General features: G+C 48.7%; 1 protein-coding gene across 1 annotated transcript; it reads right to left on the reverse strand.

The window, feature by feature from the left end:
• Positions 1–671: 671 nt before the first annotated feature.
• KRT81 (keratin 81) lies at positions 672–6,294 on the reverse strand. Its single transcript, XM_001093214.5, has 9 exons — positions 5,857–6,294; positions 4,846–5,054; positions 3,992–4,052; positions 3,137–3,232; positions 2,759–2,923; positions 2,369–2,494; positions 1,875–2,095; positions 1,552–1,583; positions 672–1,252 (listed from the first exon to the last, which is right to left on the reverse strand). The coding sequence occupies exons 1-9, from the start codon at positions 6,223–6,225 to the stop codon at positions 1,014–1,016; spliced, it is 1,518 nt and encodes a 505-aa protein (XP_001093214.3). The 5' UTR covers positions 6,226–6,294; the 3' UTR covers positions 672–1,013.
• Positions 6,295–14,345: the final 8,051 nt, after the last annotated feature.

Consider the following 14,345-nt stretch of genomic DNA (forward strand, 5'->3'; position numbering starts at 1 on the left):
CAGGCAGTCTGGCTGGAGTCTGTGTCCCCTCTCTATGCCACATCATCTTGCTATGTGCTGTTTTCTGTCTTTGAGGAAATGTATCAGCTATGGCAGGTCTCCAAAACCCCAGAGTGACTCCGTTTAAAAAAAAAGAAAGCCAACGTCAAAGGCTTTTTGAAACTTTAAATCATATTCATGTGTTCACCCCTTAAAGAATTCCAATAAATTACTCAGGCATGAGTCTTCCCTGTCAAAGCAATGGGTGATGTTGCCTCAAGCTTTGAGTGATTGGTGAATCTGATTTTCATGATCCACCAGTCTCCAGATATGCACGAGGTGTTTTCTGGGAGACAGCTGCAGTTTAGTGAAATGAGCCCTAGCGACATACACAGGACTTAAACCCCAGATGAACCACCCAACTAAGTGGGGGACCCTGCCCCAAACACTGAGTGCCTCTGAACTCTAGCTTCTTCATCTGCAAGGTGTATCATTAGGGTTGTGTGGATAAAGTTACATCAAATAGGGTTCTAGCACAACTCCTGGCTAAATCTGAACCTTCTGTGAGGCGAGTGATAGAGAACTGTACTGGAGACCCTTGACCTGGGCTTTTCGCTGCTCCATGTGACTTTGGGGACCCTCCCTAACCCCCACCCCTGAGGAGGGTAATAGAGATGCAGACAAGACCCAGGTTGGCTACATTAATTTATTGAAACACAGATCAAGGGCAGAGGAAGAAGGGGAGAGGAAGGAAGGCAGTGGCCATGGGCAAGGTTCTGGTCTTGGCCCTTCCTGCTCCTGAGGCCCCTTCCTGTGGCTGCCAGGGGACTTCTTTCTAGGGTAGCCTTTCCCATTGTGGGGTGGCAGAGCCCAGAAGTAGGCGATCACACAGAGAAATGCGAAGCCAGGAGTGGGAGGGGTCTTTTAAAGTGCAGGAGAAGTAGCTGAGCACTTGCTCCAGGCGCCTGGACTGGATGGGCCGAGCAAGGCAGGGCAGGAAAGATGTCTGGGGCCTGGGACTTGAGTTGGGGTGCCTAACATTTCCGGCAGCTGCTGCCGCAAGACCCCACACCCAAGGAACTGATACCACAGGAGCCCACGCCGCAGGAACCCACTCCGCAGGTGGTGTTCAACTGGCCACAGGGCGCACACAAGCCGGTGCTCACCGCCACGTTCCCGTTGCACGGAGCGCTGCAGACACTGCCAGTCACTGGCCGGGAGCCTGACACGCAGAGGTCCCCGCACACGACCCCACCCCGGGAGCTGCTGACACCTGTGAACCCCAAAGGCTGAATCAAAATTCCGGAGGGCAAGCCATCCTGCCTCCCTGACCACCGCCCCTGCCTAAGACCTGAGCTCTGGTATGAAAAGTCACAAGCATCTTTAGTGCACAATTGTAGGCCCATCTAGTCCAACAGATTAGGTCTTTCGGGTGTCTGACCCCAAATCCCTCCTGTTGTGATGCCAGCCCACTCTTTTACATTCAATCTCGGTGACACTCCTTTTTTCCAAACTCTGCCCTCCATCACAGGGAGGTAGTAAATCTGTCCACACCGGACCCCAAATACTCACAGACATTCACAGCCCCAACGCCTTCACATAGCCTGAGGGCAAAAGAGAAAAAGCAACATTAGTAACTGCCCCAGAGTGGCTGAAAAAGCTCCCTAGGTCATAGGGTAGTGTCCACAATTGGTCGATTAAGAACAGAGTCTGAGGGAAAACCTTGTCTCAGACAAACTCACACACCAGCCCTCCCCACACCGGAAGTGAATAATAATAATTTTTTTTTTTTTTTTTTTTCCCCAGAGCCCTGGCCCTTGCTCAGCCAAGACCAAGGGTAGGCTTGTGCCAGGGATGGGGAAGGGTGGCTCTGGGCCAGGCTTGGTTGGGCCCACCTCTGCTCCTCGCCCTCCAGCAGGCGCCTGTAGGTGGCGATCTCAATGTCCAGGCCCAGCTTGGAGTTCATCACCTCCTGGTACTCTCTGATCAGGCAGGCCATGTCCTGCTTGGCCTTCTGCAGGGCGCCCTCCAGCTCGGCCAGCTTGCAGCGGGCGTCACTGAGAGCTGCCTCACCCTGCTGCTCAGACTGGGCCACCGCGGCCTCCAGCTTGGAGTTCTGAAGACAACAGAGAGAACAAGGTAGATCAGAATCTCTGGGTCTCTCTGATGCTTACCTGGATGAGACCATGCTCCCCACCAACCTGGGAGCACCTCAGAGCATAGCCTCTCGCCTTCATCACCTGGGACTCAATGAGAGACCACAACCAGGGACTCTACATGGACAAAGGGGCTGGAGAATGAATGCTGAGATCCAGATGGGGCACACATAGGCTGTGTGACAATGGTTAGGCCCTCGGTCTCTCTGACCTTGGGCACAGATGCCCCATACCTGGCACTTGGCGTTCTCCACCTCGGCCGTCAGCCTCTGGATCATGCGGTTCAGCTCGTTGATCTCCTCCTTGGTGCGGCGCAGGGTCTCCCCATGCCTAATCACCGTGGCCTTCATCTCCTCACACTGGGGGAAGTAGAGATGCTCATGAGGCTCAGGGTGGGACTTCCCATCCATTCAGGGCACCACGGATGATTATGCAGGTTGTACAGTGCTCAGCCTGTGCAACCACACATGGCAGTCCTGCCCTGCCACCCTAACCTCAGAGTGGCAGCCATCTCTTCTCATCCCCAGAGACCAGCATCCCCAGTAAAGGAAACCTATTTAATAGATACCTCACATCCCTCCCACTGCCCCATGTCTAGCAGGCAGGTGTCCTGTGCCACTCACCTTGCTGCGGTACCAGGACTCGGCCTCGGCCCGGCTGCGGGTGACAATGTCGTCGTACTGTGCCTTGATCTCGGCGACGATGCAGTCCATGTTCAGGTCCCGGCTGTTGTCCAGCTTGACAACCACAGAGGTGTCTGAGATGTGGGACTGGAGAACGCGGATCTCCTGCAGGAGGTGGGAGTCATGACTTTAGTTGAGAACACAGCCCCACCCACCATGTCCTGACTCCACCTTCTCAGGCTTTCTCTGGTCCCCAGCCCTGCCCCCTCACACAGCCTCAGGGACTGCAACCTCTACCCACATCCTGTCCAATACTCCCACCCCCCAACTCTCCTCTCTGCTGGCCGCCAGGTCTCTGCCTGGCCCCTGGGCCCGCACCTCCTCATACAGCCGCCTCAGGAAGTCGATCTCCTGGATCAGGGCCTCCACGTTGGCCTCCAGGTCTGACTTGCGGAGGTAGGCGCAGTCCACATCCTGGAAAGGTGGGGAGTGTTAGAGCTCAGAGGACCCTGGTAATCTAGCCCCCAGACTCGTCTCTCTGCCCATCCATTCCATGCAGCCAGGGGAAAGCAGTCCCCGGTGTCCCATTCCCATGCCTCTGCTTCCCTTCTGCCCTTCCTGGGATGAGCTGGCATCCTCTGCCCCTCTGAGGACAAATCCTGTTTGCTTTGGGCATGACTCACCAGCCTTTCACCCCTCCTTGCCCTCCTGTCTCTCCCTTCTCCCCTCTCCTGCTCCAGGAAGCCTGCCCAGACTGACCGCCCTGCTCTCACACCTTGACCCTTTCCTGTCCTTCAGTAGTGCTCCAAGAGCCCAGTTCCTGCTGCTGATTCTGCTCCATCCTCCCTTAGACCCTGGGATTGTATCTGTGCCTCAAGGTCCGACTCCCCCAAATGCTAGACAGACTGCACTGTCTCTCAGCAGAGACACTGTATCTGCTATGGCTCCAGGGGACTCAGCAACAGACCACAACCTCTGGAGCAGAGCAGGACACACAGAGGACAGTGCAGCGACCCCCTCACCCAAGGCAGGTGCTGATAGATGTTCCAAGGTCATTGTCCTTTTTCAAGACCCTGGATGCTCCATCCAATGACCTGCACCTGGGCAGTCCTATCCTGCTGTGGAAAGGTCACTGTGCTCCACACTGAGGTTGAGACCCCCTGTGTGTCCCCAGGAAGAGCCTGTCATTCTGAGATCCCACAGATCTGTGCTTCTCAATCCTGTGTCACTTGCCTTCTTCAGAGCCACAAACTCGTTCTCAGCTGTTGCTCTCAGAGAAACCTCCTCCTCATACCTGAGGCAGAGCAGAGGGCAGAGAGGGGAGGTCAGGGCAAGGCAGGTCTCTGCAGAGCCCCCATCACATCACACTTCATCACAGCCACGGGGACAGTACTAGAAACACCCCCACACAGCCCGGGCCTGGCAGACTAGCTGAGTGCTTTCCGGTTGGATGTGGGATGTGTCTGGGATTCTCTCTCCACTTCGAACTGGGGAGGAAGAGGGCTCACCTGGTACCTCCCAGTCCTGTTCCCAAAGGGTCTCTGAGGTCCCCCAGGAGGCAAATAGGACTCAGCCCCCAACCCCATTCTGGGAGTAAACAGCATATCCTCCCGGGGCCTGTAGCCCCAACCTCCCTTCACTGGTGTGAATCCCAGCTCAGGTGCTGGACCTGCAGACCCTCGGAGCTTAGAACCCAAGGCAGTGGGAACACCCAGAGCCCCAGACCTGTCACTCGTGAGAGACCCTGGGCTCACATCTGACAGGTGCTACAGGTATCGGGGCTGAGGGTCAGGAGAGAAGCAGAACCCTGCAGAGGCTTCCTCCCCACCGAGCGCAGGGGAGAGCTGCTGGGTGATGTGGCTCAGGGAAGAGAAGGCTGAAGTGGGATAGAGACAGGTAGTGGGAGTCACAGCCCTCCTCTTACACAGGTGTCTGGGCAAAGATTCCACAAATGAAAAGACCCGGCCACCCTCGGTCATCCTAGCGGTCATGGCCACTCACCCTACCTGGGAGTTCTTATTGTCTAATCCAGTGTATTTAACCTAAACCCCATTCCTGTGCCCAGCATCCCTCCTGCTGTCACTCACTTCTTCTTGTAGCCCTCCAGCACCTCCTGCACGTGGTTGAGCTCTGAGGCCAGCCTCCCACTGTCAGCCTCCACGCACTCGGCCTCCCGCCGCAGAGTCTCGATGTAGCCCTCGAACAGGGGCTCCAGGTTGCTCTGGCAACACTCGCGGTTCTGGAAGAACTGCAGCTTTGTCTCCAGCAGCTTGTTCTGCTGCTCCAGGAAGCGCACCTGCCATTCAGGGTGGGAAGGAGGGGCAGATGGTTTCTGGTGCCCCCAAAGACAGCTCTGGGGACCTGGTGGAGGAGGGATACTTTAAAGGAAATCCCCAAATCTGGAGCTTATCTGCGATTGAGTAGAGGTGGGCAGTGGGAGACAGAGTTTCTGGATTTCCTGGTCATGATCTGTGCCTAGATTTCCCACTCAGGAATGGAGCAAGGGCTGGGTGGTGTCAGTGCCTGCTCTCTGGGGAGCTGAGTGACCCCAAGCAGATGAACACAGTGGAGGCTCAGCTCCTCACTCTGAAGCCAGGTGAGGCAGCATCCCTCACAGGCAGAGTACCCAGGTTTGGACCTCAGATGGGATTTCTGGGGATGGTGCCAAGAAGAGGGTGTCTAAATTGAATCACCATCTGGAAGGGAGCTCAGCTGTCCCAGCTCTTCTCCTATGTCATCTGGAAGTCAGTGCACCCTACTTTCTCACCCTGGGGCTGCCCAAACCCCTCTGAGTTCAGCAGCAGCAGTCACATGTCCCGCACCTCCAAATCCCTGATGTCTAGCTTGTGTCCCAGAGCAGCCTGGCCACACTTTTCCTCCACAAGCTCCCCCTATCTGAACTGTCAGCTGAGTCTACATCTTGAGTGCCTGTGTGTGTCTCTGTGTGTGTGTGTCTGTCTGTGTGTCTGTGTGCCTCTCCCATCAGACTGGGATCTCAGGCAGTCAGAGGTCTTTCTGTCTCTGACTCCATCCTCAGTGCCCAGCCCTGGCTGTGTAGGTGGTGGGAGTTCAGGAAGGGTGTGATCCAGGACACCCACCTTGTCAATGAAGGCCGCGAACCTGCTGTTGAGGGATTTGATCTGCTCCTTCTCCTCCTGCTTCACACACTGCGCGTTGGGGTCGATCTCCAGGTTGAGGGGCGTGAGGAGGCTCTCGTTGACGGACACGGTGGTGATGCATGGGGGGCTGGGCCCGCACACGCCCCCAGAGCGGTAGCCGAAGCTGCGTCCGCAGGAGCCGGCCCTATAGCCTCCGCACACGCTGTGGCTGCCAAAGCCCCCAGAGAGGCCGCGGTAGCAGGAGATGCCACGGTAGGGGGCGGCGGTGATGCAGCAGCGGCCAGGCCGGGGCCCGCAGGCCGAGATGCAGCTGAAGGCGCGGCCACCAAATCCTGATCCGCAGGTCATGGTGCTCCTGGATGTTTGAGTTGCAGAGGACAGGATAGGGTACCTGGAGTCCTGATGGAAACTCCAATGTGCTCCTCAGGGCACCGCAGCCCTATTTATGCGCAGATTCTGAAGGGGCTTGGCTGTGAAGATGGTGTTGGGGCAATTTGTGCTTTATGGGCTTGGGTGGTTAGCCAGGTCCAACGCCTCTCTAGACTGTGCTTTAATGGTGGAGTGGCCTGCACCCTCTTCTTTGTAAAGGATGTCAGCCTTGGGCTCTAGGGGGAGTCAGCATGTTTCATCTTCAAAGTGTCTTGCCAGCAGGGCACTCCTTCATCTGTAGGTATTGTGGAGGGAAGGGGAAGGCAGAGGAGAGGAAGAGAAGGAGGAGCAGGGCCTGGGGAGGGGAGGAGAAGGGAGGCCAGGTTCTGGGAGAAACTGGGAGGAGGAGATCTGTGTGTTAAGTGTGATGTGGGGAGAGGGATTTCAGGAAAGGCTGAGGCATTCATAAATACCCTCCCTTATTTCCATCCCAGCTGTGGCTCAAGTGCTCCTGAGACACAAATCTGGATTTCCCCATCTCCAGATTTTTCAGTTCTCAGCTGAAAACCATCTCACTTTCCTACCATGGGAACAATCAGCAGATTTTGAAATATTTGTCTTTTATCTTTCTTATGATGAGAACTTTGAAACATTGAGAAAAATTGGAATAATACAACATGCATGTATTGATGCTCCACCTGGTTACCCTGATTCAACAGTTAACATTATACCGTATTTGCTTTCGCAGTTGCCCAATTATCTGAGTGGCAGAAAGCATGGCATGTAACCCTTAAATACATTAGTAGGAATTTCTTAAGAATAAGGAGAGTACTATTTTCTTATGCAGGAAAACTAACAATAATTCCAAAGCACCACTTACTATTCATCTCAGATTTAATTTTCCTAACTGTCCTAAGAATTTTAAAACTAGATTTTACATACTTTAATTTGTGGCTCTTGCCCTTGTATTTTCTATAAACTGGAAATTAAATCTTGAGCTGGGATGTCCAATTTGGTAGACAACAGGCAGATGTGGCTACTTTAAGTTAGTAAAAATTAAATAAGTTAAAAATCTAGTTATTCAGTTGCACAATCCACATTTTGAGACCTCAGCATCTACCTGTAAGTGGTGCCTACCTTATTAGACAGTGCAAATAAAGAACACTTCTTTATTATTTATTTTTATTTGATTTATTATTTATTTTCACATAAAATTCTGTTGGACAGCACTGGGCTAGAGGCTCGATTAGGTTTAAATTAAACATTGTTGGGTAGAATACCTCATAAAAGATGCTGTATAACTCTTAGTATGTCACCCTAGGAAGCACGAAATATCGGATTGGTGATGCTAAATTGAATCACAGCTGGACGCAGTGGCTCACACCTGTCATCCCAGCACTTTGGGAGGCCAAGGCGGGTGGATCACCTGAGGTCAAGAGTTCAAGACCAGCCGCAGTGGAGGAATTTAAGACCAGAGATGGTGAAATCCCGTCTCTACTACAAATACAAAAATTAGCTCAGTATGGTGGGATGTGCTTGTATTCCCAGCTACTCGGAAGGCTGAGGCAGGAGAATCTCTTGAACCCGGGAGATGGAGGTTGGATCACTTGAGTACATTTCCCCCTGTATTTGGAAAAACTGTGTAGAGAATTAGAATTAGAAAGAACTGTGTAGAGAAACATAGATCCTGGTTTGATAAGAATATGTTTCTTTTCAATTGATCACCTACTATGTGATCATCATTATATATCATAAATGATCTCTAATTCTCACATCAATCATATGAAGTATGTACCATTATCCCCATTTTACAGATGAGGAAACCAAGGGTCAGGGCGGTTAAATAACTTGCCCAAAGTCTCCCAGCTGGTAAGTGACAGAGCCAGGAGTTGCAATGCCTTCTTACCTATAAGCTGTGACAACCCCTCGACTTCCTAATCCTTGGATAAGTTCAAGAGGGTAGTGAAAGTTGTTTACAGGGGAATATCTGTGAATTTAGGGTGTGGGAGAATCTATCTAAGGAAGACAGGCAGAGTCAGAGTGGGTTGGGATGGTTAGAACCATGAGGGGCCCTTTAGGGACATGTGGCACATGGCGATGTGAGGCTATTTAGGGGCTGGGAAGGAGTATGAGTTAGATGTGCAGCACTCTATGGCTAAGAATTGAAGGACGGGATGGAAAACATCAGTTTTAGTTATTTGCATACCTCTGGTATATGACAATACTTTGATAGATTGTACTATGTTCTACTTACCCAATGAACCACCCCCACTCCAATAGAACAGGTCCTAGAAAAATTAGCTCATAAAGTACAGAGGTTTGCATTAAATTGAGGAGAAGAAAAGGGAAGTGAAATGACCTGGTTTGTAGCCCCCTGGAGCTGCTGTGCTTCAAGGGCAAAGGCAGAAAGAGTAGCCTTAGGGAAAGAGAACAGGTAGGATTGATGGGAAAAGAGAGGAGAAGAAAAAAATAGAAGAGAGTAGGGCTCAGGGTATTTGTGCAAAACATTCAGAGTGTGGCCTTGTGACAGGACAAATGTGGGAGGTCACAGATGGTGTTGAGCTATCTGGTCACCCCAGAGAAGAGTATGGCACTGCTATTCCTTTGTGAGTTCAGGGCAGCTGGGCCAGCACTTCTGAAGCTCTTTGTACCCTCATCTGCAATTCTGGGCACTGCCCACAATTGCGCAGTGATGTCCCCAGCAAACCAGTGGTTGGATGTCCTGAGGAGCACTATGAGTCAAAGTACATCTCATCCACACTTCACCTTTTCTACCAGTATAACTCCTTATAAAAACAGCATGTATAAACACAAGCTAATTACTAATGGCTGGTCCTTACTAAGCAATTTTAAAGATGTAAGAAGCAATTTAAAACAAGGTATGAAAAATTCAAACGTTGACACCATTTCATTGAACTTCAGGAATTAATTGCTGCTAATTTTTGAAGACCTAAAAAGACATTCAACTTGTTTTCTTCAGAGAAAAAAAACCTTGTCATGGGGAAGGGAGGAGGGGAGGGAAGATGGCAGAGAGGAGGGGAGGGAAGATGGCAGAGAGGAGGGGAGGGAAGATGGCAGAATCTCCACTCTATGGTCTTGGCTCTGGCAAGGTAAAGAGGAAAGATTTTAACTTTATGGAGGTAACAATTATTTTTATTGTGAAATATTTCAACACAAAAGAATGTATAGGTGGTTAGATCTGTACCAATACCTACCACTTACAGGAAAAAATAGAACATGTGTGTATTTCAGGAGCTTCCTATGTACCTCGTTCTGATTGTACCCTACTCCTTCCTGGCCTAGGGTGACTCTTCTCCTGCATTCTGTGTTTAATTATTCCCTTGCTTTTCTTACAGTTTTAAAACCAATGTACCCATCTTGCAATGACATATTGTTTCTTCTTCCAGCTTTTGAACTTCACATAAATGGACTCATGTTGTATGGATCCTTGTGCACCTGGTTTCTTCCATTAAATGCTGCTTCCTGTAGCTGTTCTGTGATCATTTTCACTGTGGATTTCACTCATTGCATGGCTATACCACAGTTTATTTGCCTTTCTACCTCAATAACCGCACGGTTGTTTTCAGAGTTCTGTAGATCGAGCAGAGCTGCTATGAACATCCCTTCTCATGTCTTCTGGTATATTTGTGCAAGAGTTTTTCTGGGGTATGTGGCTTTTTTTTTTTTAAAGTTATGTAAGTAGTAGGTGTTTCATGTAGAAAACTATTTTATGACTATTCTTCCAAACTTAATAATAACATCTTTTGATGTTCATCTTACACCATGCTAGATACTATTTTAAGAGTCCAACATGCATTAACTCATTTAATTTTTACAGTTACCCTTTGAGGTTGGTGTTATTATTCTCATTTTATAGATGAGGACACTGAGGTCTAGGGAGGTTAAGGCTCAGGTTGTGTGTTAGTAGAAGAGCTTGCACCCAGAGCCTGTGTGTCTGATCCCAAAGGAAGGGATGCATTTGTCCCATTGCGCTCCCTTCTGTACTCCATCAACCATCAGTAATAAGTATCACACAGTAGCTGGTGTTTGTACATAACATACAAACACAAATACTCATCTTGCCCCATGCCCTCTGCAGGGCCATGGAGGTTGCTCTCAGGGTTCAGGGCCAGAGGGTATAGGAGAGCTCACCCTTGTTCTTGGCGAGCTTCCAGTATTAAGAGAAAAGCTGGATACATACCCAGATCATGAAAAAAAATGCAAACCCTGCAACACATCAATATGTACAAAAGTTTTCTTTGTGGATATATTCCAAGGGCTTGGCACATAGTAGGTGCTCAATAAATATTTGTTGAATGAATGAAAAGAATACCAGCTGCATATTAAGTGCTAAGTAATGGAGCCATCAAAGCTTGGTGGTTTATTGTGCAAAGCTATGTGGTAGGATAGGGTGGGGACACAAGAAGCAGATGATGTGGTCATTCCTGGGGGTGGGGGTGGAGAGAGGTGACCTTCCTTGCTGGGGCCTGAAGGAAGAATGAAGTGAGTGAGATGTGTCCTTAACCCAAGCAAAGTCCTTGGCTTGGGTTATAAGGGGGTGGTAGGGAAAGTCAGTCAATGAGAGCAAGGATCTTGAAGGCCTTGGGGCAGACTAGAGACCAGAGGCCAGATTGGAGAAGGAAAGAGAAAAGTGAATCAGAGGAGATTTCTAGGAAAAGAGGCAGAAATAAATACTTGGTCTTAGACTATTATTCTCAAGGGCAACTTAGAAGAAGAGAAGGAGAGTGCTGCATGGGTGGAGAAGAAAATGAGGGAGAGATCTTGGGAGATAGTCAGGAAGAGGAGGAAACTGGAGGACAGTGGAGGAAAAGTGGGAGAAGATCTGGGGAGTATGGTGGAGGGGTCACTCCAGGGATGAAAGAGCAGAGGAGGAGGTGGATGGGGGAAGCAGCACAGCACCAAGGGGAAGTGTGTGTAGACCCACTGGAAGAGGTGGGCACCATAGCTCCAGATTTATAGTAATGAACCCTCACAGGGCAGGGACATGGGGTGAGGGAGGTGCAGGTACTCAGCTGGTTAGTGGGATGAACGTCACCAGGATGGAGCTTTTGAGTCAGGCTCCAGCCCCACCCAGGCATCCCACAGAGGCCTTCTGGCCCTTTTCCAGTGGGACTCCTCTCTGGTGAGTTCTGATGTATAATTGGCCAGTGTCCTGGGCTCTCTTGGCTGAGAAGGCAGGGCTCTGACTTGGGCCTCTCCCCAATCACCCACCCAACTGGCCTGGGTCAACTCCATTATCAACATCTCAACAGCCCAGGTGTTGTGTAAGCAGTCTCCCCACTACCCCTCAACTTCCTTCACTGGACCCTGGCCTGCATCTGCTTTCTATGAGTAGAAAGCATGAGCCAGCTGCAAGGTTAGTAAGGGCATGGCCCTCTGGACACCTGTAAACCCGGCATGCAGATGCTCTAGATGTCAAAGGCTGCCTTCCAGCCCACAGCTGTGTAGCAGAGTCTCAGGGATGACACTGTCCCTGCTTATGAGGGCTGTGCCTCAACTGGCTTTCTCCCTCTGTCTCCACTGTCACAGCATCTCAAGATCCTCTCCACTCCTGCAAGGGCCCACAGGATCACCTGTTGTCCACCCACTAGCCCTGTCTCATTGTCTCTCACTGTCTGAAATGCCTCCATGCACATCTTCTCATCAACACTGTCCTGTCCGCCTTTTGCCTAAAGCTTGTCCTCACCCTCTCCAGGGAGCCTTTCTTGCCTTTCCCATCAGATTAGCTGCAATTGCACATTGTCCTAGAAAGGACACTGTCAGCAGTCATTGCATTCCTCAGCATCTGACAGTATGTCTGAAAAATAACCCTCTTTAGACTTCTGGCCTTTCTCATGAATTTGAATATGCTCTACCAGACTGGGAGCTCCAGAACCCATGTCTCCTTCCTCCTCTTAGTGCCTCCTTCCCTCCAAAATTAAGACAGGATTGAGCATAGAGCTAGGAAATATCAGTCACAAAATCCCTGAGTCCCCCAGCTGGAAAATTTTATCTACTCTAAGCGGTCAACTATCTTGAGGAGTCTGCCTTATAATACCCTCCAGGGAGCAGAATGAACTGAAGGGAGCACTGAACAAGAACTTCCTAATGTTAAAATCACCTAATTTGCCCATTCTTTACAGGTGCCCCTTGAAATAAAGTTCCACTTGGGCTAAGAGACTCTGATCTCCAGATCTGAAGGTCTTTTGTTCACCTTATCTCCACAAAAATGGTGGCCACTGCAGAATAAGAAGTGTCTTTCTTTTATATAAAGCCTCCCTAAATGGAAGAGATAATGCAAGCTCCTTTAGAAAACAATGACTACTTGTCTCCTTCTGGGAAGTTCTTCCTCAACGCCAACTTCCATTTGTCCATCTGCAAAGAAAGCTTGCCTTCTCTTGTTCTCATTGGAGCACCATTGTACTTAGATGAATTATCAAGGTCGTATCTCCCAACCTCAACCCCATGAAATCCTCTGGCTACTGACCAATAAGGAGGTTTTAGGATCAGGCAAAAATAAAGATGAGTGAGTGTGCCATCATTTGATTTGTGACTGAGGATTTCTAATGGTCTGTTAAGTCCAAATAATAAATACACACTTATGAATTATTCACAGATTCAGAATTTTCAGATTATCCAAGCTTCTCTTCTCATCCAGTAGTATGGTTGCCCAAGGATTGGTGATGTGTTCCTTTGCAAAGAGAAGAGATTCTCATTGGACCTTCTCTGAGGCAATCAGGCTGGAGCAGAGATGGAAGGAGGGGCATTTGTTTTGGTGTTCTTTTCGAGGACAAAAGGAGTAACCATGGCCAAAGGTCTAAGATCCTCTGCCCCTTGGACTGGCTCCCATTGTAGAATACAGTAGATAACATTTATTGAGCATTTTCTATGTGCTGTTAAACATTGTCCATGCATTATTTCATTTAATCCTTCTACAAGTTCTTTAAGATAGGCAGAGTTAATGGAAACTGGACACAGATGGCTTAGGCATGTGGGTGAGTATATCCCATCAATGCTGCGGATATGTCAGCAGCAGCAGCAACAACAACAACAACTAATATGATTACACACTTAGAGTGTGCCAGGCTTAGTTCTAAGTGATTTACATGGATTAACTCTTTTAATCTTTACAACAACTTTATGAGGTGGGCACTATTATTTCCTTTATTTTAGAAACCATGAAATGAGGTACATGGAGGTTTAGTAATTGCCTGAGTTTACACAGCTAGAGAATGGCAGAGCTAGAATTCGAAACAAGGCAGTTTAGAATCTGAGTCTGTGTGCTTAACTAATATGCCATGTATTCAAACTTTTTATTTATTTATTTTTATGTTTTCTTTTTATGGGTACATAATAGTTATACATATATATGGGCTACATAAGATATTTTGAGATAAGCATAAAATGTGTACTGATCAAATCAGAGTACTTGGAATATCCATCACCTCAAACATTTATTATTTCTTTGTGTTGGGAACGTTCCAAACCTACTCCTTTAGTTATTTTGAAATACACGATAAATGATTATAGTCATTCTATTGTGCTACTGAACACTAAATCTCATTTCTGTTATCTAACTTATTTTTGTATTCATTTACTAACACCTCTTTATCTTCCCCTCCCAATTACCCCTCCCAGCCTCTGGTAACCATCATTCTACTCTCTCTCTGATGAGATCAATTTTTTTAGCTCTCACATATGTGTAAGAACATCTGAAATTTGTCTTTCTGTGCCTGAATTATTTTCCCTAACATAATTTCCTCCAGTTCCATCCATGTTGTTGCACATGGCAGGATTTCATTCCTTTTTATGGTTGAATAATATTCCATAGTGTATCTGTAACATATTTTCTTTATTCATCCATTGATGGACACTGAGCTTGATTCCAAATCTTGGCTATAATGAATAGCACTGCAATAAACATGGGAGTGCAGATATCTCTTTGATATATGAATTTTCTTTCTTTTGGAAGTATACCTAGTAGTGGGATTGCTGGATCATCTGGTGGTTCTATTTTTAGCTTTTGGAGGACCCTCCATACTGTTTTCCATAGTGACTGTGGTAATTTACATCCCACCAGCAGCGTACAAGTGTTCCCC

This window comes from Macaca mulatta, chromosome 11 (genome assembly GCF_049350105.2).
Source record: "Macaca mulatta isolate MMU2019108-1 chromosome 11, T2T-MMU8v2.0, whole genome shotgun sequence".
NCBI classification, from domain to species: domain Eukaryota; kingdom Metazoa; phylum Chordata; class Mammalia; order Primates; family Cercopithecidae; genus Macaca; species Macaca mulatta.